At 41.2% G+C, this 24,365-nt stretch overlaps 3 protein-coding genes across 9 annotated transcripts in view; all 3 read right to left on the bottom strand.

Annotated features, from left to right (window-relative positions):
• Positions 1–5,953, bottom strand: part of dclk1a (doublecortin-like kinase 1a) — a 47,804-nt gene extending 41,851 nt beyond the window's left edge. The window contains exons 1-3 of one of the 2 annotated variants that reach the window (XM_042223344.1): positions 5,499–5,953; positions 4,531–4,926; positions 3,169–3,518 (exon numbers count right to left, since the gene is read on the bottom strand). In XM_042223344.1, the coding sequence (XP_042079278.1) occupies positions 3,169–3,518; positions 4,531–4,891 (711 nt within the window). In that variant the 5' untranslated portion in view covers positions 4,892–4,926; positions 5,499–5,953. The remainder of the gene's footprint in view (positions 1–3,168; positions 3,519–4,530; positions 4,927–5,498) is intronic. The other variant, XM_014335421.2, reaches the window with a different exon arrangement.
• Positions 5,954–10,380: 4,427 nt separating this feature from the next.
• ccdc169 (coiled-coil domain containing 169) lies at positions 10,381–16,608 on the bottom strand. Of its 3 annotated transcripts, XM_042223343.1 has the most exons (9): positions 16,521–16,608; positions 16,340–16,422; positions 15,953–16,063; positions 15,522–15,562; positions 14,331–14,429; positions 13,854–13,907; positions 13,685–13,713; positions 13,068–13,144; positions 12,554–12,684 (listed from the first exon to the last, which is right to left on the bottom strand). In XM_042223343.1, exons 1-8 carry the CDS (start codon positions 16,595–16,597, stop codon positions 13,069–13,071), a joined length of 570 nt encoding a protein of 189 aa, XP_042079277.1. In that variant the 5' UTR covers positions 16,598–16,608; the 3' UTR covers positions 12,554–12,684; position 13,068. The 3 variants fall into 3 exon arrangements, 2 of the variants coding, with proteins under 2 accessions (XP_042079276.1, XP_042079277.1); XM_042223342.1 differs by lacking the exon at positions 13,685–13,713 and having other exon boundaries at positions 10,381–12,684; XR_006054684.1 differs by having other exon boundaries at positions 12,623–12,684; positions 13,068–13,713.
• An 87-nt stretch (positions 16,609–16,695) lies between these two features.
• sparta (spartin a) lies at positions 16,696–24,358 on the bottom strand. 4 transcript variants are annotated; one of them, XM_005928093.3, is made up of 8 exons: positions 24,252–24,358; positions 23,062–23,893; positions 21,229–21,423; positions 20,372–20,528; positions 19,912–20,106; positions 19,648–19,809; positions 18,804–18,894; positions 16,696–17,791 (listed from the first exon to the last, which is right to left on the bottom strand). In XM_005928093.3, the coding sequence occupies exons 2-8, from the start codon at positions 23,860–23,862 to the stop codon at positions 17,548–17,550; spliced, it is 1,845 nt and encodes a 614-aa protein (XP_005928155.1). In that variant the 5' UTR covers positions 23,863–23,893; positions 24,252–24,358; the 3' UTR covers positions 16,696–17,547. The 4 variants fall into 4 exon arrangements, with proteins under 4 accessions (XP_005928155.1, XP_005928156.1, XP_005928157.1 ...); XM_005928094.3 differs by lacking the exon at positions 24,252–24,358 and adding an exon at positions 24,105–24,244; XM_005928095.2 differs by lacking the exon at positions 24,252–24,358 and adding an exon at positions 24,005–24,119.
• Between the last annotated feature and the right edge of the window lie 7 nt (positions 24,359–24,365).

Below are 24,365 nucleotides of genomic sequence, written 5' to 3'. Positions count from 1 at the left end.
TGTGTGTGTGTGTGTGTGTGTGTGTGTGTGTGTGTGTGTGTGTGTGTGTGTGTGTGTGTGTGTGTGTAAACACAGCTCAAAAGTATTAATAGGCCGGCCGTGTCTGTGTCCTAAGCCACTTATGGCTCGTCTCTGTTCTCCTAAGACCAACCAAGCTACACAATCCCACCATGCTATGATATCACATCAGGTTTGCTGGTTCCTAAGCAACTAGATCAAATCTTCATAGAAACTGGCAGGGTTAAGAGTTTGCCGAGAAATAGGAGATTTGTGGTAACCCCAAAGACGAAAGGATGGAGCTAAAAATAACAGCTATCAGATACTAAGAGACCAGCATGTTAGCATCAATGTAGCAGTATAGTGGGGGTCGGAACTTGATCTAGATTCTTGCATTACAGTCGGAAATATGATATCCAAATGGACACGGTGGAATGAGCTCACGGAGAGAGTTCACAACTTGTCCAATCTCCATCGCATGCATTATTGCATACATGCATTACTGTAGATAAACACGTAGGTATGCAGGATTTAGAACATCCTAATACTTTATTATTACTGACTAAAATGTACTGGCGGCACTAAGCGCAGAAATGTGTTACTTAATGCCTGTTCAAACTAAGAATCAGATCTAATTTATAGCTGTATTATATGTAGTATGTACTTCTTAATCGGGGTATGTTATTATAAGACTGTTTGAGATTACATAACATACTAACATAACAAGCACTGCAGAAATATCCCAGCGTTTCCCAAAGACGATTGCTTTCATTTCAACCAAAAGACCTGAAACACTGCACACAGTCAGGTACAGATTCATACATGCACCTGAACCTGCATATAGAAATGAACAGGTGTAACTAAATGACTGACAGCTAAACACATTCCCTCAGCAGCATCTATATGCATGTTTTTCCTTGAACTGAACTTCTGAAGATCGTTTTTCACGTACACGTAAACCCTTCCGCACTGACTCTGTCCTCATTACAGGGGTTAATGAAGGAAAGAAGCCCAAGCGCTGGTTTTCACAAGCTCTCTCTCTCTCTCTCTCTCTCTCTAGGCTCTGCAGCTCTGTTGGGACTCGACGCTACTGCCAGCAAGGCCCAGAAACCTACTTCTGCCGTAGGCTCAATGACTGACGCGGCTCAGCTGACGGCAGCAGGCCACACAGGCAAAACCATGCAAGGACGCGAGCATGCACCTGCGCGCACACTCTACTTAAACCTTAAAGTCCCTTTATCCTTACACACACTCAGGAAATTACCTTTGGCACACTTCTGATATGTCAAAAGGTACATTAGGTAACCCCTGCCATTATTTATCCAAAATGTTACTCCTATGCTTATTCAGACATAATAGTTCATTCATTGGTACTTAAAAAAAACATGCTGAGGTTAAATTTCTTTAATGAGTTCCCCTTTTTGTAGCCACGCAAAAATGTTCTGAACCCTTTTGCTCGCTGCTTATTCACCATTAATTCCCACCTTACAAGTTGAATCCCACATTCTCCCCTTTTTCTTCTCTCTTAATAACATAATCGCAAACTCTCCCACAGGCATTAATCGACACCTACGTACAAAATCAGACATAAAAATGCGAAGGAGCTGGATCTGCACTCAGCCCAGCCCAGCTAATTTGGCAGTGTGCGTGTTACCATGCCTACAGGCCCGATCAATACTTTAACTAAAAATAGCATAGCCATAATACGCTTACTTCAAATTGCAGAAGGCTGAACGTGGCAGGAGCAGAATTTATTCTGTAATTTCCAACATAAGTGTAACCAGTGGCAGAGGAAGTGGGCACTGGGCAAAAGTGTGAGTTTAATCCCCGACAGGAGGTTTCTTAAGGCGATTCCAGGATGTTATTGGCTGGGCCTGCGTTCAAACAGCAGGTCACTTCCTGCTGGGTTAGCGGTGGATCATTAAATAGACAGTGTGGCTTCAGAAATGGGATCATAAACCAGTGCGAACACATGCAGATCAATGATTAGAGTTGGGATAGATGCTAGCGCAGTGTATCAAAATGCCTATTAAGCATGAAAATACCAAAGAGAATATTTGTTAAGACGAGTCAAACAGCGCCCTATTAGGAGATAGCTGTATGACACCAAGTAGCCAGACACCCTTTACATCCAGTACAATCTGTTTAACTGATGCTCCTGCTGCCGGTGCATTCAATAACTTACGACATGACCTAGAGAGAGGCAGAGAGAGAGACAGGGGGGAGCACGGACAGATGCACAGACAGAAACGATGATGATGATGATGATGATGATGTGGGCTGGCGTGAGGGATGGAGTTGGGGACATGAAAGCAAACAGGAAGAGACTGGAGAGTTAAAGCATGTCAGAAGTATAAGCTAAAACCTGACACGCTGGCAGAGACGGCCTCTTTCTCTCTGCACCGTCCTCTTGTTGACACACAGGTGTGAGAAAGAGCACTTGATCTCACACGGCTGCCACGCAGGTCAAGTCCAGTGCTGTTTCCACTCAGACATAAAGAGAGGAATATGTGTGATCCGCGTACACACACTACGTCTGCGTACACAACTGGTTTAAACCCTGTTCTTTTTATAGCGTCTGCCTCCCACCCACTGAGAGAGGAAGCGGGTTAGGTGGGTGGACTATCAAGGGGGGGGTATGACTCTGATTTCTGGCACACATCGCTGCAGCGTGGGTGAGAACTCAGACTCCATTCATAGATTTCTTTTTTTTACCTTCATTTGACCTCTTTCAGTCTCTGTGCCGCTCTTTCCCTACACAGCTCCGGCTGTGAACGGGGACAAAAATGTTCGTCATTCATAAAAGGCTCAGGATCGTGTTCATTAAATATTTACACCCTTTTTTTGATTCCTTTACCAGACCATAGATCTTCAGTTCCCTTCTCCAATCCAGTCTAAAACAGCCATATAATATCTCCCTCTTTTTCTGAGTGTGTCTCTCAGTGGAGACACTCATCATGTGTGACACATCTCCCACTGGCTCCATTGTGAGATTTAGTTCGAATTTAATACAGGCTAACAGCCAATGTCATCCACAATAAAACCAATTCAAAGCCACGTCTAATGTTCTTTGATACCATGCAAACACTAACAGGCTGCTTATCTTCTGCAAGCGCAATTCTATTTACTCCATACAACTACAAATCAGTGAACCGTGTAAGGAATTCTCACCCGTTTGCCATCCACCGTGTAGATCTTCTTCACCACTCCAGAGTCGAGCTTTATGGCGTCTGTGATGTCGGTAAGGACCTGTTCATAGGAATGGGCTGTTTTCTTGTTCAGAAGAATCCTCACTGCTTTCCGGGGCTTCACTCCGCTCCGCACCACCGTCACGAGCTTCGGACGGATGAAGTCCTTGCTTTCGCGACCCTCTGAGGTGGTGGTCTTGGTGCTGCCCAGAGACGGAAGCCCGCGGGACGATGCTGCCGCAGCCTTGACATTCACTGACCAGTTGGGGTTCACGTTCTTTGCGTAATCCAACTTTTTGTAGGCTTCGGTCGAACTGCAAACATAGCTTTCACCTGTTGGGATGGGGGGTTGGAAAAAAGAGAGGGTATCAAAGATGGATTATTTAGAAAACAGCCAAACAAAAGAGATAATCTTTAGGCTTCTTTTGGCAAACGAAATAGATTATAAAGAGTAAAAACTATATATTTGGGTGAGAATCTAAAGGTAAACTCTACTGAAGGGGTGAACACCATTCTTTAAAAAAATATACACTCTTATTTGTTCTGCTATATTCAGATCTGTGCATATAAAGGATATGATTAACATTGGTTTCAGATCCCTCAAACCATTCAGTGACCCCTGGTGCCCTTTAAATCCTGGAGGAGGCCACTCCCGTCACAATAGAGATGTTTCATCACTGGACGAATGCGATTACTCAGATCAGCTTTGTATTGATCTGAAGCGACCTTTCCATCTCAGGCGATAATTATGCCAGAGTCAGTGGACCCTATCAATGTTGAGGTCAAAGGTTTTTTTTTTTTCTTTACTGTTTGCACATAATCAACAGTCCATATCATCTAAACCTGCTGCCAACAGCTTAGAGCTCTTCCTCTTTCACCCCTCCTGACCTAATGATATTGGCTTGTAACTTTTAGAGAGTAAAACAGACCAAGATAACCTGAGCTGACACACCGGATATCTGGACCGCCATCTGGCCATCAAATGAGTAGCATAATCTTAAAGCAGTCATCTACAGTGTGCTCACTGGGTTAGGCTTTTTTATGTGAAGAAATGCCCCCTAAAAGTATCATGTACAGGCTGTTTCATATTATCTATCATTGGGGCTTCTTACTTTACATTTACAGTCTTGTTAGTGACCTTACTCTATGGAGCAGGAGGGGGAGCAAGGGAAGATCACATAACACCTCAGCTCACAGGTCAGGGAGTGTTTACTCTTTTAGAGAGTAGAAGAGAGGCATCCTATTATGTTAGATAACCACAAACATGTTGATAAGGTCATAGATGAGAGGAACTGTGTCTCAGTGCTTTGAATTGTCGCAGATATACATATGTATTTATACTGACCTTCTACTAGCTGTTCAATATTGGTGATTTTCTTTGACCCATCCAGAGTGTATATGGTCCGGACGCCCTGAGGCAGGTTGACATTGTCGGATAGGGAACGGGTCAGGTCCGCCAGCAGGGCGTCAAAGGTCCGGAACCTGTCAGCAGAAATGGCGTACACAATCCCATTGAAGTACCGGTCTCCATTGCGGTAGAAGCGGACTTTCTTGGCTCTCTTCTCCGCACTCAGTGTCTTCAGGGTCCGGGTCCGGTACAGACTGCAGTGGGCGCTGTGTGTGGGACTCGGCACACCGTTCATCTTCGCACTAGAGCGGCTGTGCCTCTGACCTTTGTCCCGCTCGTCAAAATGCTCCATCTCCATTTCGCTACCGAGGCTCACAAGTACGGCAGTACTGTCTGGGAAACAACAAAGAGGAGGGAGGGGAGGGAGAAGATAAAGTTTGAACTACCGAATAACAAATGAAAAGGAGGTGCCGAAAATGAATATCCGACCCAGGAGAGGTTCGGAAGGCTGATATAACAGCCAGCCGGTATCCGTCGCTGGCGCACTGTCTCAAAATACCCCACTAATGACAGATTAAGTGCTCTTAAGCCGAGCAGTGGACAGTGCGCTTCTTGACGACCCACGCTGTGTGTGACAGTGCGCCCGAGCTACTGTGACGCGCAGATGGCTGGAGAGCCTCAGTCACGAATCGATAATAACCTATTAATTTGGCCCTATAAATATTCAGAAGAGCCGCAGCTGGACCAACATCCCTCCTGGGCCGGAGTTAAAACACAACATCGCGGTTGCGTTATAGATGCCCATCATTAAAATATGCCAGGTTATATTCTGCAGTCCCAAAAAGACTCGTTAAAAACATATAAAAGTGTGTTTCAAGACTTTGCAGCAAACCACAAATAAAACAGTTAATCACGCTGGTATGAGATGATAATAATAATTTTAAAAAGCAACTGCTCAGGCTTACCTACGCGAGCAATTAACGCTTCTGTGACGGTCACCTCCAGTCTGACTGACGCTTTAATTCCCAGCAGATGTGAGAAAGGAATTCAGTGCGCTCGTCCCTGACACTGGACGCCGGTGATATGTGATGCTGTCCTGGCTGCAGTGTGTGAGCCCCCCCTGTACGTCTCTTTGTTGTCCGGTTGATGTGCCCCACCACACCAAACCAGTGAATACGTGCGTGTGTGTGCTTGTGTGCGCGTTGTGAGAAAGCAAGCAGCAGAGGCTGGACTGGAAATGGACTTGGTAGCAGCTGCTTCCCCTCCCATTCTCTTTTCTGTTTTTTTTTTTACACCCACCCTTTCTCTCTCCTCCTCCACGTCACTCTGTCGTGATTTTCATTCGGCGCCCCCACCCCTCATTAGGATGCAACCACACGCTTCCCACCCGTGCTGGGGAGGATGTTGGTCCTGCACCCCCACCCAGCCCCTCAAAAGCACGCGTCAACTGAGGTGGGTGGATGGGGGTGTCAACCCTGCTTTGTGGCATTTTAAATCATCACTGTGGTGCTCAGTAAAGAGAGAAAACAGATATTTTTCTGTGATTATTTTCCAGTTTAATTCCTTCCTCATATTTCACATAAGTCATTATTTATAACTTAACTGATCTTAAATGCAGCATTGTGTTTAACCCACATTTGCACGTGGGTTGTTATGTAATACTTTAACTCTATACACAAACCCACATGCTGGATTTCTTCTACAATGACTTACTGTTGTTGCTGTATGAAGACTCTTTTTTCTCTGGGAAATTAAATGTATGGATGAGCTCAAAAGAGGTTCAGTTACACTGAATTCATCAACGCAGAGAACTGAGAGATGTAAATGATGCTTCTGTCTCGTTTCTTCCTACGAGCTTTGAAATTTGAGGTTAAGACAGGAACCAGTCTCACAGTGCAGGAAGAGATAAAGACCGCTGACCTACATCATAGACTCCAGAGACTACAAAAATCCCACTCCACCACTCACTAATGAACCACACACATGCATGTGCGTATTATCTAACATTTATATGTGCCAGTGATGATGATAAAAAAAAGAAGAACAAGAAGGTGCCGTCAATTTCTCACATCTTTGCCATTCGTTTATTTTATTTACAGCGTTATGTTTTGATGATGTCACTTTCATCAGTAATAATACAGAGTCTGTCTCTGTGTCTTTGTGTGTGATAATGAAACACCACAGCCTACCATGCTAGCCATGATCATCCCTTTATGACCACATAAAGGGATGCTCCCATATTCTCATGGCTGCTTCCATCAGAAGATGGGTCCTTCCAGCAGGATAACATACCGTGTCCCAAAGCTCAGATCAACACAAACTGGTGTCTTGAACATGACAATGAGTTCAGTGCACTCAAATGTCCTCCACAGTCACCAGATTTCAGTCCACTAAAGTTCCTTTGGGATGTAGTTTAAGGAGGTTATGATGGATGTGCAACCAATAAATCTGCAGCAATTGTGTGACACTATCCTGTCAATATGGTACAAACCCCTGCCTGGTGGCTTGGATCTCCGACTACCTCACCGACAGACCACAGTACGTCAGGCTGAAGGACATCACGTCTGACACTGTGGTCAGCAGCACAGGAGCACCACAGGGAACTGTGCTGTCCCCTCTTCTCTTCACCCTGTACACCTCTGACTTCTGCTACAACTCTGAATTATGCCATATTCAGAAGTTTGCAGATGACACGGCCATCATGGGGTGTATCTGGGATGATCAGGAAGAGGAGTACAGAAGTCTGGTGAGGAACTTTGTCGCATGGAGTCACACAAACCACCTGCAACTCAACACCTCAAAGACTAAGGAACTGGTTGTGGACTTCGGGAGGTCTAGAGCAGGTCCACTGCCGGTTCAGATAGAGGGGGAGGAGGTGGAGGTGGTCAACAAGTACAAGTACCTCGGGCTGTGGGTGGACAATAAACTGGACTGGTCATGCAACACAGAGCACCTGTATAAAAAAGCCCAAAGCCGACTGTACTTCCTCAGGAGGCTGAGGTCTTTTAACATCTGCAGGAAGCTCCTGAGGATGTTTTACCAGTCGGTGGTTGCTGGAGTACTTTTCTATGCTGTGGTGTGCTGGGGGAGCAGCACAGCAAAGAAGGACTCATCCAGGCTGGAGAAACTGATCAGGAAGGCTAGCTCTGTGGTCGGCATGAAGCTGGACACTCTGGTGACAGTGGCAGAGAAAAGGACATTAAAGAAACTGATGGACATTATGGACAATGCCAGGCATCCTCTGCACACGGCCATTAACAACCAGAAGAGTCTGTTCAGTGACAGGTTGCTTCTCCCCAAGACAAGAACTAACAGACTTAAAAACTCCTTTGTCCCACACGCCATCAAGACTGTTTAACTCCTCTCTGGAGGGGAGAGGGAGGGGAAACAGGAGGACAAAGGAGGGGGGAACAACTAAGCTGTAGTGCCTCTTCACCTCACTGTACAATACCTTGTGCAATACTTTTTGTAAATAGTCAACAGTGCAATAGACTCAATACTTGAAATGTGCAATTCACTTGTATTTTTATTTTTTATTCCTATTTATTCTATTTATCCCCTTCGTATATTTTATTTATATTTGTCTCTGTATTTATATATGTGTGTGTGTGTGTATAATATATATAATATTCTGTAACTCTGTAACTTCTGTCGGTGCTGTGCTTTTTGGAAATCGAATTTCCCAGAGGAACCCACCCGAGGTATTAATAAAGTTCTATCTTATCTTATCTTAAACTCTCAGAGGAACGTGTCCAGCACCTTGCTGAATTTGCGCCACAACAAAATAAGCATTGCTGAGAGCAATGTGTGTAAATGTGGGTCCAACCCAGTACTTATACCTGATAAAGTGGCCTGTGAGTGCCCATGAATTCTTTACTGTGTGAGAGTGAAAGACAAATAAATACATTTAAAATAAAATAATTAAAAAAAACACACCCACAATTTTTTTTCTATTTTGGGGACTTGGTGTGCGTCACAAACAGAGAGGAGATGACACTCTCAGACATAATGTGATTTTCAAAAGAGAGTCAGATATGTCAGATTTATAAATTTCCACATTTTGTTCAAATAACAGATGAGAGCGCAGAGAAATGGATTTTGGTGTTGTGGTAGACTTAAAACAAACATATCTGATATTAGAACTGACAAAATGTGAGGTACACTGTGAAAGCAGCTCTGTATGTCTTAGGATCATACAGTATCTTGCAGTTAGCAAGCAGCATTTCACAGTAATCAAGCATTTCAAACATGTATTGCTTCCATCTACATTTGTGTCACCAGTGCCACTGACTAATTACAGACCGGGTGGAACAAAATCAGAATGAAATAAGCTTGGAAATACTGCATCCATACTAATTAGGTAAGTTCTTCATTTCTTCAATTCTTCATAGAGGCCAACTCTTGAAGCGTAGCAAAGCATGACTCGTAGCAGATATAAAGAGAAGTGTGTGTGGTTAAGACTTTTAAGCCTCCATGTGGGCATGTATGATTTTATTTGTATATTATGTATGTAAGTGGACAGTTTTACAATCATAAAAACATATTTTTATGCCAAGCTCCTTTTCTCAGCAATGTGCATAACGGCCACGTTTTCATTCAAATGTTAGAAAAACACAAAAAGGCACGATGTAGAACACTTCTGCAAATACACTTCTGTGAGGTTATGATAAAGAAAGCTGAAGCTCAATTGGATGGATTTATGGACTGATAACTGATATTGAAGTCTCATCTGGAGTAATTAAAACCTGCTTTCAATTTACAACCTGTGATTAATGTATTTTGATGCAATGCTTTCACACTACACAGAAGGGTGTGTGAACACGTGTGCTACCACAAAAGTGTGCGAGCCAAATGAATTAGCATAGTAATGCAGCAGTATTGTGAATCATTGTGTTTTGAGAGTCGCTGTTGTGATTTGTCATTCTCTTTCACCTGTCAGGAGAAGACATTTGGGTAGTTCCTCTGTGGCTGTGTGATTCATCGGCAAGACGCATTGAGTTGTAATAAATAAAAAAAGCTTACACGTGAAATTGAGATGGCAGAAGACTAGAGACTAGTTAGAAGGAGAGAGTGGTACACTGCAAATGTGCTCAGTGTTTCATGAGGCGATGTGAACTGGCTATGTCTAAATGAAGTCATGAATCTAAGATAAACAAGCTGTTGTGGATCACACTTAGAAGCGTACACCAAGTCAGCCATATCAAAAAGTAAATACCAGCTCAATAAACAAATTCCTCCCGTGGAAATTGAAGCATTAGGACTCGAGCTGATCAGGCGATACTTTTCAGAGGATTTACAGGGACAGGACAAAAAAATTAAATTATACAATTTATGCCTATGGCACCATGTTGTCTGCTTTGTGATTTTGTTTTAATTCAGTGTAATTCAGCAAGGCTGAGAAGAACTGAAACCATCCTACACATTTCACAAATACAACTGAAGCAGTACTCCTGGTGTTTGTTTTTTTTGTTGTTTTTTTCCTATTCACTACTTCATCTCATATCGATAGAGTTTTCTGACACCCACATTTGAAAAGGTGGTCAGTAGGTGGGACATGGGTGACTGTTTGCTCTGTGGAGAAACTACAAACAGCGAGAGCGGTGATGTGGTGCTGCATACGTAATGTGAATCGTAGGAGGTGTTAAAAAAAACTGCAGTGACACAAGAAATGTTCAACTTGGCAGGCTTGTAGCACACTAGACTCAAAGCCTTCAGCTTGTTTCCTGTCCTGAAATAAAGGCCTTAGCCACAAAAGTTTAAAAACCCATATTTGAAACATTTCTCTTTTGAAATAATTCATCTCCTTGTTCAAAGAAACACGTAAGAAAACACTAAGCCCACACTTTGTTGTGAATGTAGCCTTTTATAGCTTGACATCAGGTTAATACTGTGGTTACCTTATCAAATGAAAAAAAAATACAAAAATGAAAACACAATACCAACTGCAGCAAATGGACCGAAAAAACGAAATACATTCATTCATGTTATTAAGTATGCCAGCTGAACTGCTTGTTAACACAAATATTTAATCAGCCAATCACACGACAGCAATTCAAAGCATTTAGGCATGTGGACATGATCAAATTGATCTGCCAAAGTTCAAATTGAGCATAAGAATGGGGAATAAAGGTGGTTTCAGTGACTTTGAATGTGGCCTGGTTGTTTGTGCCAGAGAGTATTTCAGAAACTGCCGATCTACTGGGATCTTCCCACACAACCATCTTGAGAGTTTACAGAGAATGGTCAGAAAAAGAGAAAATATCCAATGAGTAGCAGTTCTCAGGTTGAAAATGTCTTGTTGATGTCAAAGGTCCGAGGAGAATGGACTTCTTCAAATTGAAGGCAACAGTAACTCAAATAACCAGAAGAGCATCTCTGAACACGCAACACGTTGAACCTTGAAGCAAACGAGCTACTGAAGTAGAATACCGCACCTCAGTATGGTATTACTTGCTATTTTTGGCCAGGATGTGTCCTTCAATACACATATTAAACAAATATGTAGGACTGCTTCCTTGCATTTGCACAACATCTCTAAAATTAGAAACATCCTGTGTCAGAGTAATGCTGGAAAAACAAATTCTAGGCTGGACTACTGTAATTCATTATTATCAGGATGTCATAAAAACTCCCTAAAAAGCCTTTGGCTGATCTAAAATGCTGCATCAAGAGTCCTGACAAGAGAAAGACAGTATTTCTCCCATTTTAGGTCCTCTTAATTGGCTCCATGTTAAATCCCGATTCAAATCTAAAGGTCCATCTCATATCAAAGACCTCATAGTACCACATAGAGCACTCAGACTGCTATCTTACTTGCGGTTCTGATTTTGTTTTGGTGACAGACACCCTCTCTGATTTTAGGATCAGGCCTAAAACTTTTTGAGGTGACCCTGAATCCTCCCACTGCAGCACTGCAATAGGCTTAGGTTGCTGGGGGATTCCCATGATTGACTGAGCAATTCTCATTCATTCACCTGTTCTTGCTCATTATGTGTTTATCCACCACTTTACTTTTAATCATTAGTCATTATTAATCTCTGGCTCTTCTCCACACCGTGTCTTTTGTCCTGTCTCCCTCCCCTCACCCCCAACCAGCTGCTGCAGGTGGTTGCCCCTCCCTCAAAATTGGTTCTGATGGGGGTTCCTTCTGATTGTTTGGGTTTTCTCTGTATTACTGTGGGCTCTCAACCTTACAATATAAAGTGCCTTGTGATGACTGAGCACTATATAAATAAAATGTAACTGAATTGAAAAAGGGCTCACAAAAATTGGACGACAGAAGATAGGAAAAATGTCGTCTGGCAAGACGAGTCTTGCCGCTGAAACATTTAGCTGGCAGCGTCAGAATTTGGTATAAACAATTTGAAAGCATGGATCCATCATACTTTTTATCAGCAGTTCAGGCTGCTGGAGGTGGTGTAATGGTGTGAGAGATATTTTCTTGGCACACGTTGGGTCAATTAGTATCAGCGCTGTATTGTTTAAACACCACAGCCTGCCTGAGTGTTGTTGCTAATAATCTGTTTATGACCACTGTGTACCCATCTTCTGATGGCTGCTTGCAGCAGGACACTGCATCATGTCACAAAGCTCAAATCACCTCAAATTTTACTCAAATGTCTTCAACAATCACCAGATCTCAATCCAGTACAGCAACTTTGAGTTGTGGTGAAATGGGATATTTAGATCATGGATGTGCAGCCAACAAATGTACAGCCACTGCATGATGCAAAAAGAACCAAAATCTGTGAGGAATTATTCTAGCAGGTTGTTGAATCAATACCATAAAGAATTGTGGCAGCTCTTAAAGAAAAAGGAGGTCCAGCTGAGTACTGGAGAGTACAAAGTGTACCTAATTAAGTGGCTGGTTAGTGTAGAAACTGCAGTATTTCAACATAATCAGTCGCAATGTAAACTAAAGCATAACCAAAAGCAACATGACTAAGTTTGGGTTACGGATCGTGCTTCGGGTTGTGCTTAAGCGTGGGTAACCTGCTTTTCCTTTGTAATTTCTTCTCTCCTTTTCTCTATGCTATTCTTCCACCATCACCTCCTCCTCTTTCTTTCACAAAGGCCTCGCCACCATCTTCTTCTCCTCCCTCTTTTCCTTTCTTAGAATCAGCCTCTGCCTTCCTGCCAGTCTGCTTCCCTCTAAGCAACAGGAGATGAAAGGGAGAAAAGTACAATTTATATCTACCAAAATTGCTTTGATTAAAACAACAATGTCAGTGGCTTTATATAACAGTCATTATGTCAATAATAGCCTTAGAAAATGTCAGAATCTATTTATTTATTTACAGCATGAATTGTTTGTCAAGCATGAATACACAGTTAAGGAGTCGAGGGAAAACTGATTTCAGTGACACATGTATTGCTTCCTCCCAAATTAATAAGTGAAATCAGAATTAAGCCAAACACCATAAAAATAAAAACCTTTGAGTGAAGCTCATTCTGTATTCATTCTATAAAGCATGTTATTGCGCTGCAGTTTATGTTATTTTGTCCATAATCTGTGGGCCTTGTGCTTCACAGACCTCATTTGTTTGCTCTCTGGTGCCCTCTGTGGCTGTGCAAAGTACTGTCTTCTTTGAGCTTCATGGGTAGATGACAGCTGTAGGAGAAGAGAACCGATTAGTAATTCAAGTCCACTCTAGACCAGGAGTGTCAAACAAAAGGTCCATGGGCAGGAATTGGCCCAGTAAAGACTCAAACCTGGCTCACTGGAAGGCTTTGAAAAATGTGAAGAAGTGCATAGATTTTGAACTTTTAACTTTATTTTCATCAGTTTTACAGCTGGGCAAGCAATGAGCTACCAGAACCTTTTTCTGTAATTTTACACATTATTATGAAGAAAAACGTAAATGCACCATTAAACTGACATTTTTGTACATTAAAGACATCTCAGTGATTAAATCTTCAGTTAAATGTACTTTTCTGGTCTGGCCCACTTAAGATCAGAGTGGGCCATGATGTAAAATGAGTTTGACATCCCTGCTGTAGACACATGATGTAAAGCTGCAGTAACTGTGACCTATGGTCTCTAAAACACACTGAACTCAGTTTCACTTCAGCTTGCGCTCTGCAGAAACCTGTTTTGTTGCAACATACAGAGGAAAGTCCTTGACTCCCTTTTTTGCCTGAGCAGACTGACCTGTTATATAACAGGAGAATAAATGAGAGCTGCATGAAAAAAGCAGAAACACAGCATGCAGAGTATGTCATTAGAAGTATAACACTTACTGTAACACTTACCAGAGCATGTGTTTAGCAGTCAAGGATTAGTCGTTAACGGGTATTTGCTTAAGATTGTGACTGCTTACCTTAGCAATTTCTGACAGGTATGCCCGCCTCTCATCATTGGTTTTATGAAAGGCCTGAAATTTGGAAAAAACAGCGAGATATACCGTCACAAATTTGTATTCATGAGCCACGCTTGTTCTATCAGGCAATAATCTATCTGCTCGTGGGTACAATGTGTGTATGTTTGTGTGTGCACTTCTCAAGTCTTCAATGTTAATTAGCAACAGGGATTACTGACTGCACATGCCGTTTGCTAAACCAGCATTCAGCGAATATCTCTCTCTTTGTTGAGCAGAACAATAAACAAAACTAAATCTTTCTCAATCCACTGCTAATGGTGGCTACTCACAAGTAAACTATTTATTACCTGGAAAAAACTAAAGCTGCTTGTCTAAGAAATTAAAAAAAAAAAAAAACATAAGTAGAACAGCAGACGTTGTGGCCTCAAACAATCCTTCTCACTGTTCTATGTCAAAAGGGACAGCTAGGAGTCACACCTTTCCTTCTTGTTCAATTTGAAGATGACAATCCATTAGCTGACTCTGGAGGTCAGATTTCTCCCCGGTCAGGAGCTTCAGACGTTGTCTCAGTGTTTCCTGTGCCAAAGCGTTCCCGTTAATTAGAAACAAATCACGACAAAGAGGCCACAGAGTACGAGGGTGTCACGCTGCTGAATTACCAATCAATTTGTTCTTGAATTGCACTGTGCTGCCTGACGGGATCAAACAATAACAGCATCGTTAATGCAGAAAACACGAGTACAAAAATGGACTGAGCTCATACATATTTTAATAACCATATAAACACATTAGCCCTGTGAAATGGTAAGATTTATAGCCCAGAAAAGACCAGTAAGACCGTTGCAATTTTCTAGGTTTGGAACAGTCTGCTTATTTTCATTGTGCACCTGAGAGGAGAGTGTTTTAAGGTTGCAATACTTGAAATCTATGAGTACCACTCTCTGAATATCAGTCTGAATCCTCGGATCAGCCAAGTGTTCTTTTCTGCTTGGTTAGATCACATTTCTTTCTTCCTAATCATTAATTGTGTTAGAGTTGTATGCCACTAAGAGGATGCATTTGAGGCACTGAGATCACTAATCAGAAATATTCTTAGCCTCATTCTTTAGAGCTTTAGACATGGTAGCATGCTCTTGTATTGCTTACTTTACCAGAACACTTTCATTTACCTCCATATTAACAGTATCGTGATAACATTCCTCTCACATGCTCACTCTCTCATACGGTCATGCTCAGTTTGTCTAAAGACTTCCAGTATGCAATATTGTTTCCTTGGTTACACTAATAAGCATCTGTTAGCATTGCTCTAAGAAATACACACATATTTAGACTGTATTGTGCAACCTTTGATGTGCCTTAAAGTATTGTAATTAGTGTGTATTACTCTCCCATGGTTTGTAATCCTGTGATTACAGCGCTGTGATTAAACTCTGGCTTATTCATCCTGCATCAGCGGGAGAATAGAGAGCAGCTGGCCAAACAGTCCTGCCTGTGCTGTCCACTCTCCTTAACCGATTCTGTATCTCTGGCTCTATCTTGTGGCGCGTGCTTCTGTCTTACACTTGCAGCTCCCTCTCGCTTTGTCAAACTGTCCTTGGAAAAAAAATATCAAATTTAACAAAACTGATAAAGACAAACCCTCAGCGGAAAATGAACATTTGCGCTCACCACTGGCATGTCCTCATACGACCGAATAGAAGCCAGTCGGTCTGCAAAAAAAAGCAAGAGCATTTGAGTATTATGTGTGTATGCATAATACTGAAAAAAAAAAAAACTTCTCGAGATGGGTGGAAGTATTCCATCTTGTCTTATTTATTGCACTAAATGGAAAAAGAGAATTTATTTGAAAAATAAATATTTTCCTCCCAAGTTGCCTATTTTACACGAGCAACATCATCATCACAAATGCTTCATGTATTGGAAATGTTGAGCTCATATATTTAAAAGAGTTTTTGCAGATGACACTACTCTTGATCTGGAGAAAGATAACCACACTATACACAGAGGTATAGTGTTGTTACTTACAAACACTTGTGAAAAAACTGCAACATAATGAAAGTGCTTTCACAGTAAAGTTTTTTGAAAGCCTGAGAACTTACCCACAGGGTTTCCTCTTATGTCTTCCAGTCTCTCACGGATGAGTGAGATCTGCCGTTCCAGCTGCCCATTTAGCTCTACCTGTGTCTCATACCTTGTCCTCCACTCATTTCCTGATACATCAGCAGAAACATAGAAAACCATCATAATATAGTCCTTTTGAGGACTGAAGACATTACCGACAACAAAAAGAGAACCATGTCTGACCTTTTTTTTTTTTCTGGAGGTCCTAATGTAATATCATGTGGTAAACAGTACTCAAGCTAACATACATTTAAACACATACACTCACTAGACAGTTTATTACACCTGTTCAAGCGCTCTTTAGCACGGATATTTAGTCAACCAATTGACCAACCAATTCTACCAGTCACTTTAATTTTGCTTACCTTCCCCATCAACACTGTGCAGTCTTTCTTGGAGTTCACTCATGGTACTCCGCAGATCAGACACTGACTCTTCAAGCATTTCTCTACGACCAAGAACTAAATTATACTATTCTTGCAGTGTGTAAGTTAACATTTATTTAAACAAACAAAAAAGGTCTTTCTGTTGTTATTTCAGACTTACTTCATCCCCCTCTCCTTTTCCAGTTCTACCTGCAGCCGTGCCAACGCGTATTTACAGTCCTCGCTAGCTTTAGCCATGTTTCTGAAAAAAATCTAAGCTTTGTTTGGGTTTCTACGGAAACCGCCGTTTCCGGTGTTGTGCCAAAAAGTGATCGGGTGCCAGAAAATGATATCCAGTGTTTTTTATGTGGAATATCTTTACGGATCTTGGTAGAGAGACCTCCGTGAACAGGGTTTACAAAGGGGTTATATATCAAATCATAAAATTAGATGTTTCTTTAAGTATCTTCATAACTCCCTCTATTGTACTTACATTATAACCAACCCGGTCCATTATTGTCCACTTAAAGTATGTTTACAGAACTATTGTTATATTTGTTGCAATATCTGCTATCCTCTTGGCCAGATTACTCTTAAAAACACGTTTTTAATATCAACCAGATTTTTATAACTGGAAAAATTAAGGATATATAGAAGTCACTGCCAAAAACAGACGCTTCTACCTTGTTACACGAATGTTGTTTGTGGCTCAAGATGACTTGATATCCTCCACGAGGGATACATGTGACATATGTTTCACATATTATAGACCAACAAGTTATTCATAGTTTAAATACGTGCAGTTTTTGGCAGACGACCTTTTTTTTTGGCACAGCTTATCAGGAAACGTCGACAAGGGCGCAGGAGTTTTTGGTTTGTTGCTTTTCTGTTTTCCTGACAGACATTTTATAAATTCATCTCTTGCTTAAATGCGCCTAAAAACGTTTAATCACATTAGTAAAAGAATACATACATTCAAGGCTGAAGACTATCTGTACATATGACATGAATATCTTAATATCTGTATATAAATGAAACACAGACTTAAATAACTTAAAATTAGAAGCAAAACTCCATTCAGTGTTAAATTAATTCTAGTATGTTCACATGGACATGACAAAATATAGCAAAGAACTGAAAGGTCTATTTTTCATAAGATCCCTATCAAAGATAAAACATGCAGGAAGGCATTAAGATGCACTGGAAATCTATTTTTTCTTCTCTTCTTCCTTGTTCTTCTGTACATCTTTTGCCTCAGCCTCATCCTCTTGTACTTCCTTCTGCAACTTTTTCTCTTCATTTGATTTTGCGGCCAATTCCTTGGCCGTGCATTTGCCGGCCTTCTTGAAAAAGGCTTTGATGCCTGCATTATCGATGTTGTTTGCAGTCACGCCAATGTTGATCACCGACTGGAGACCAGTGTCTGTGGCTTCGCCTGCATTGTTGCCGTACCTTCACCACAATTAATGTGGTGAGGTTACAGAAATGGTGGTAGAGTTGTGTGATGGAAGAAAATTTAATGAGCATGTGAACTGAAATCTGGGGCAAGTTTGTTTACTACAGTCATTCACATAAAAACCACAAAAGAATTAGGAAAACACAGTCATATCATTATTTATAGCTGTTTATTAACAACAAACTATGGAAAATATCTACAGATAAATAGTATGAAGAGCATAAGCATCACCACCCAGCACAAGCTGACATGTAACAGTAACATGGACAGACCCAGAAAGACACCTGATATTTATATTGTGTCTACACAGAAGCCACAGCTCAAACAGAACATTAGCCCAGTAGCACCAACTCCAGGGATGTATTTGTCTACACAGAAGGTGTTCAGACATATCACTGAGTGTAGGTCACCTATGTTTTCAAAGCCATTACTGTTCTTTGAATAACACACAGAGGGAATTAGACACGAAGCATAAAAGCAGTGTTGCATTTATGGGGCTAGAGCAAAGGAAAAACCCAATCTGTTACGTATCCTGTTTAGGCAAGGTTTTAAATTACAAAGAGTCAAAACAGAAACCAAAACACATACTTTCTGTGTCTGACATGTATGACTAAGAAATGCCATTTTGATTAAGTTAGTTCCGCGTTATGTTGTTGTATTTATCTTGTTGACAGTTTACTGCTGTGTACATTAAAGGGTTGAGCAGGTGCACGTGTTAGTTTACAAGCCTTTTCCTTTAGTCCGCTGTGCAGTCATATGTTTCTGGACAAGTTTAAAAGATTCTCTAAGCCCCTAAATCTGAAAAGAAATAGGTGTGAAAAGCAGGTCAGAGCACCACCATCCCAAGAAGAAAGAGGCAAAGTAGGTAAGAATCAGACTGGTTTCTGATCCAGCTTGGTACTGATGTTTAAAATGACCAAACAGGTTCAGAAACAAGATGGAAACAAAAGATAACATTAATCCACTCATGATACTAAAGCATGAATTAATTAAAATATATGAACTTACTTGTAAGTGACAGTTGAGACCGTCTCTGCTGCCACACTTTTCCCAACAAGTTTTGCTCCAGTCTCCAGACTGGACCAAATGGTAGCCAAACCTAGTTCAAAATATCACCGATTTTAGAAACCTTATACTTTAGAACTTTAATGTGATAGTTAGTGCTAGTGATGATATGAGAATTGTATCAGTTTATGCACAATTTTTTAACTGATTAACATTTAGTGTCTTGAAAAAACATCTGCCCTCTCCTTGAGTTTTTGCATATTTGTCACACAGGTGTTGTTTCAGATCATCAATCAAATTTTAATATTGGACAAAGATAAGTAAATGCCCTCTAAACCTAATAACTGGTTCTGTTAGCTTTAAGTTCAGACTCACTATGGCACTTCAAGACATTTATTTGGGGGGTTTTAATCATTCAGACGTGGACTTGCTGGTGAGTTTCAGGTCACTGTCCTGCTGCATAACTCAAACACAGTTCTGCTTCAGGATGTGAACTGATGGCCTGATATTCTCCTTCAAGATTTTCTAATACAGAGCATAATTGATTTCCATCAAGTTCTCCAGGTCCTGAAGCATCAAACCAGTCTCCAGACCATCACACTACCACCACCATGTTTGACTAATAGTATGATCTTCTTTTTACTAATGCTATGTTAGCTTTATGGCAGACAAGAGGATTCAAACCCTCCAAAAAGTTGTCTCATCAATTCACAGAATATTTTTCCAAAAGTCTTGAGAATCATCAGGATGGGTTTTTTTTGGTAAATGTGAAACAAGTCCACTCATTTCAGTACTTTTTTTACTGCACTGTAACCTTGTTGTGAACATCCTGAAGTCTTGTACATACCATGCACAGTGCTGACCGCTACAAACTTGGCTCCATCCATTTTGGAAGCTTGGCCATCTTCTTTCTTCTTCAAAGCTTCTGGAACCAGTTTTGCACCATGTTTCTTCACATGAGGTGCCATCTTTTCTGCCAGTTTTTCTGCCACTGTGCCTACACCATTTACTAAAGATACAGAAAGGTAATCATTATTATTTTGGAAGTAGAGTTCAGAGATTCCATGACTTAAAAACATGATGTCTTGGATTATTTCAAAGTAGTGCTCACCCAAGAACTGGCTGACTCGAACAGCACCCCCAGTGGCCTTTCTAGCCATCTCCAGACGTTTGGTGGTACTGGGGCTGACCTCTGAAGGAGTCTCTTCAGGCGTGAGTTGGTCTCGAATCTTGGCTGCTCCTTTGTGAATGGCCCTACCAGTAGCTTCTGCTCCTTTTATCAGTGAATCACTCAACCGAAGCGCTCCTATGGAGATATATTTGAGATAGTGAATGTACAACAGCAAAGAAACTGTCATTTAAAAAATTTCTAATAAAACTATATGAAAGATATTTCAACAACATTTTCTTTGAAGCACTGAAGGGCATTACAAAGATAAACAACACCCACTAGTGGGCATTTTTTTATACAGAGGGATGTCTAATGTATAAGCATTCAATACAACACTTTGAAGGGATATATACAAGTTATTTTTTTCCCCCTTCATTAGGACTCTTGCTTATAAACTCACCTGTCAAGATTCCTTGACCCATCTTCTCACTCCATCCAGGAAGTGGTAGTTTTTCCTGCTCTCCTGCTGATGTAGTCGGTTCTACTTGCTCTTTTGTGGGATTAAGGGGGACTTTCGTACTCAAGTTGACTACCTCTGACTCTGTGCCCTCTGGACCCTGTTAAGTCAAGGGACAAAAACAGTGGGTGGGTTGCTTTAAAAAAAAAAAAAAAAAAAAAAGTACGCCCAAACAGAGTTGGCATATTTTTTTACCTACAACATGACTTCATTCCTCCTGTGTCAAAGAAGTGTCAAAGAAAAATGTGTTTCTAGTATATCTAGTGTAACAACTTAAACCAGCCACAACATGAGTTTTCAGTTTCCACAAAAAGGTTCAATTAATGCTTTTACTAAGACAACTCACTAAGACAGTGAGTTTGTTTTGCATCGTTTCCAGTTATTAAATCAGGGCTTGTTTAAATGCATGGACACAATATAACAAACTGCTTTGAATGTAGAGTTTCACAAGGCTTTTAATTCAGTTTGACAGTTTTGGGTAGTTTTACAGCTAACCTTTGTGATAGAGACAATAAGACAGGTAAAAATGGAAAGATAAAATCATTACACCCTCACATACCCAATGATCATTTTGGGGCACAAATAAATAGCCAGCCTCAAAAAGCTTCATCTTCCCTGTACTAGTTAGCAAATTGACAGTATATGTGTGTATAATATTTCCAAGGCGCCATCAGGAGCTACTACCTACAAGGTCTTTCTGTTTCCAAACCAGGAGAAACATCCTATAAAAATTGCACCAAAGCTCTGCTCCAACACATACACACCCTTGCATTTGTTTCCTAAAGGAAGTAAAAGCTGACCTGGATCCTGAATTCAGCAAGCTGTGACAGGAGGTCCTGAAAAGTCTGCAGGTCTGCAGGAGGCAGTTCAGAAGACAACACTATACCCGCATAGCACCCTGGCATTTCTGCCAAGGAGTCAGGGAACATAAAGATCCCGGAGTTAGCCAGCAGCACTGGGGTGTCTTTTGTCAGTGGGTACATCCAATCGCATACCTGGAAAACACAATGACATTAAAATATGTAGATGATGAATGTTAAGAGTCCTTGAAATTAGATCCACATCTGCTGTTTATAACAGAAACCTGAAATCTTTAATATGACACAGAGAGTGAGAAATGACAACATCTGCTGAGTGTTTGTTTCCATGAGGGGGAATATGTCCCATATGCAATTTATTTCATCAAATAACTTCACTGGAAGATATTATAAGATTTGGTTTGAAGGGTTTCCCAAGGATTTGTGCTTTCTTTTTCTCTTTTGAGCATAAAACTGTACTCTCATTTCCAAGTATTTACAATGTCCTCTAGTCTGTTTATAGACACGTTGAAGGATTTAAGGATTCAGGATTAATGTCACTTCTCAACTGAGGCAAAATACAGACACTTGCTGCATCGTACCACTGGTATGCCGGCTGATAACATGACCCCTGTGAGGGCACAGGACACTGAACAGCAATACAACAGAAGCGCAGAGTCATCTGTTAATGGGACCATTGTCTTGGCCCAAAACAAAGCAAGGACAGAATACAGGAGCAGCCTACCAGCCTGGTCGGGTGGGAAACAAGAGTCATGGGTTGCAGTGCAGTTTACAGCACAGCATAATACAGGCTTTGTAAAGGTGCCAGAATAGATTGGTATTTTATATAAACTCAATACAAAAGCCATCACACAGAAGGTTGCCAGAAAGCACAAAGTAAAAAGGATATGAATGGATATAAAGTAGATAAAATCACACTGTTGCACAGGAAAGATTAAGCAATGAATATCTGTTCTATAGATGAACAAGCTATAATAAGTCTCAAATGAAACTGTTACAAACTAGCAACAGTAACATGCTATTCATTTAACAGTCTAATAAATAATAAGCATTTGTACTTCAGCAACCAATTTCATCTGCAACATTGCTGTTTTAGTGTAACAACAATGCTGGGATTGCAAGCTGAGGGTGAAGCATTTGGGCAATCTATCAATTGGTGGCATGATTAAAACTTAATATGTAACTATTTTAATATTTTTTTTAACAAAAATGTTAAAGGCCTTTTTTCAGAAAAGAAATACATCTAATCCACCATTTGTTGCTAAAAAAAAGGTGTAAGAAATCAGTTAACAACACTGCCTTTTTAGCATTCAGTTCCAACATTTTGTAGACACACATACTTATTGTTGAACTAAACATATCCATAAACTGCAGTCTACAAAAAAACGTAAGACTTTATAATACCATAATTTACTAATAAAAGTGGCACCTTTTAATTTTCTCACACTACATTACTATAAAAAGTAAGTATAAATTACGTAAACCTTGCATATAGCATAAATTATAATATGAAACATGAGTCCCACACTGTCTTGTTCGACTTGTACATAAAAAAATACATTTAAAAGGTGTATTTATTATTGTAGGGAACTTCTCTTTTGTTTTAAGTGGTTAAGGAATGTGTCAAAACCACGTCATCATTTGTAAGAGGAACATTTCTTTGACTCAGAGTTATGAAAGGCTTCTCAAACAGAAGAAACAATTCCCCTGGGGTCACACCTGCTTGCTCTTCAGGACACACGCCCAAAATAAAAATGCTTTTCCAAAATACACACTCTCACAGGTTAACATACACTTAACAACAAATATACTTACATGTAAAAACACTGCAGGTTTTTCAGCAGGGGAATCCTGCTGACTGTTCACCACCATGATGCGAAGGTAGCCTGGAGAGGAGAGTGAGCTGACTTGCCCGTTTGGTGCCACAAAAAACAGCTGCACCCCGGAAGGGATGCACAGCAGTTCAGTTCCATTTTCTCCTGCTACTGCTGCAGTCTGTCTTCCTGGACAAAAGCCACCTTCAACAGGAGCATAAGCCAGGATACGGTGCCCATCTGTGGGCTGTGGTGTGTATGCTGGAGGCTGCTCTGCTGGACTGGCCATGGCTATAGTTTTTGAAACCACTGCAGGGAATGTGTCTGGAGCAGGAGGGGTCGCAGGACTGACAGGGACTGTGTTGGGGGTTGGGACAATGTTGTGGGTGGTAGTAGGTATGGTGGGGTAGAGATGGTGGACAGAGTTTTGGGGAGGCTGGCCGTTAGGTGCCAGGTCTGGATAAAGTTGGGGAACAGAAAGATCCTTCAACAGCTGGTCTCTCTGGTTTGCTGTTATAGTAAGCTGAGATGTTTCCAGGTCAGAAAGGTGGTTCTCAATTGTCTTTAAAGTATCCCTCATCTTCTGTTGAAGCTGCCGGGCTGTGTCCCAGTTCGCTCCCTGCTGCCGCTGCCCTCCAGTGGGAACCTCCAGTCCCTGAGTGAGGTGCAGCCGACCCTTCCTGTAATACTCGAGGGCCTCGGCTCTTTTCTCTGCCTCTTCAGCAGCCAGTCCACGACTCAAAGAATGAAACGCCAGCTCATACTGGTCCCTGATGAGCAGTAATTCAGCAGGTTCACCCATCGCCTACCACTGAGGAAAGGGCGCAAGAAAACTAGAGAGGAGATAATGAAAGCTTGTTAGCTCTCTTCTGTGTGTGTATAGTGTATAGTACCTGTTCTAGAAAGAAAATGTAGTCAGTGGCACTAATTCAGAGCTTACGTACTCTGTGACAGCAGCGTTTATGAGTTACGTGAGAAAAATCTCAGCAATGTAACTGTTATTGGCAGCTGTTGCCAGCAGAGAGGTTAAACGGCAGGTTTTACCTGAACAACAAGACCTGCGTGCGAGCTTTCTAAAGCTTTCCCACACATCACTGGGAGACTACTAGGAAACTGAACTTCAATTACTGCCAAAAAATAAATAAAATGCTTCAAAGAGTCGTTATTTGAATCTTCAAGTGTTCTACTGACATTTAGGTTTGAAAATCCCCTCCTCATATCAGTTTTCTCTTAACTCTGCGGCGTCTTCTCGCGCTGCACCAGCCTCGCGCATCAAAGTAACCGGGATAGGCGCGAGAGAGAAAA

The sequence above is a fragment of the Haplochromis burtoni genome, unplaced genomic scaffold (genome assembly GCF_018398535.1).
Source record: "Haplochromis burtoni strain Fernald_Lab_line unplaced genomic scaffold, NCSU_Asbu1 Contig_109, whole genome shotgun sequence".
NCBI classification, from domain to species: domain Eukaryota; kingdom Metazoa; phylum Chordata; class Actinopteri; order Cichliformes; family Cichlidae; genus Haplochromis; species Haplochromis burtoni.
This window is presented reverse-complemented; position numbering and strand designations above follow the sequence as displayed.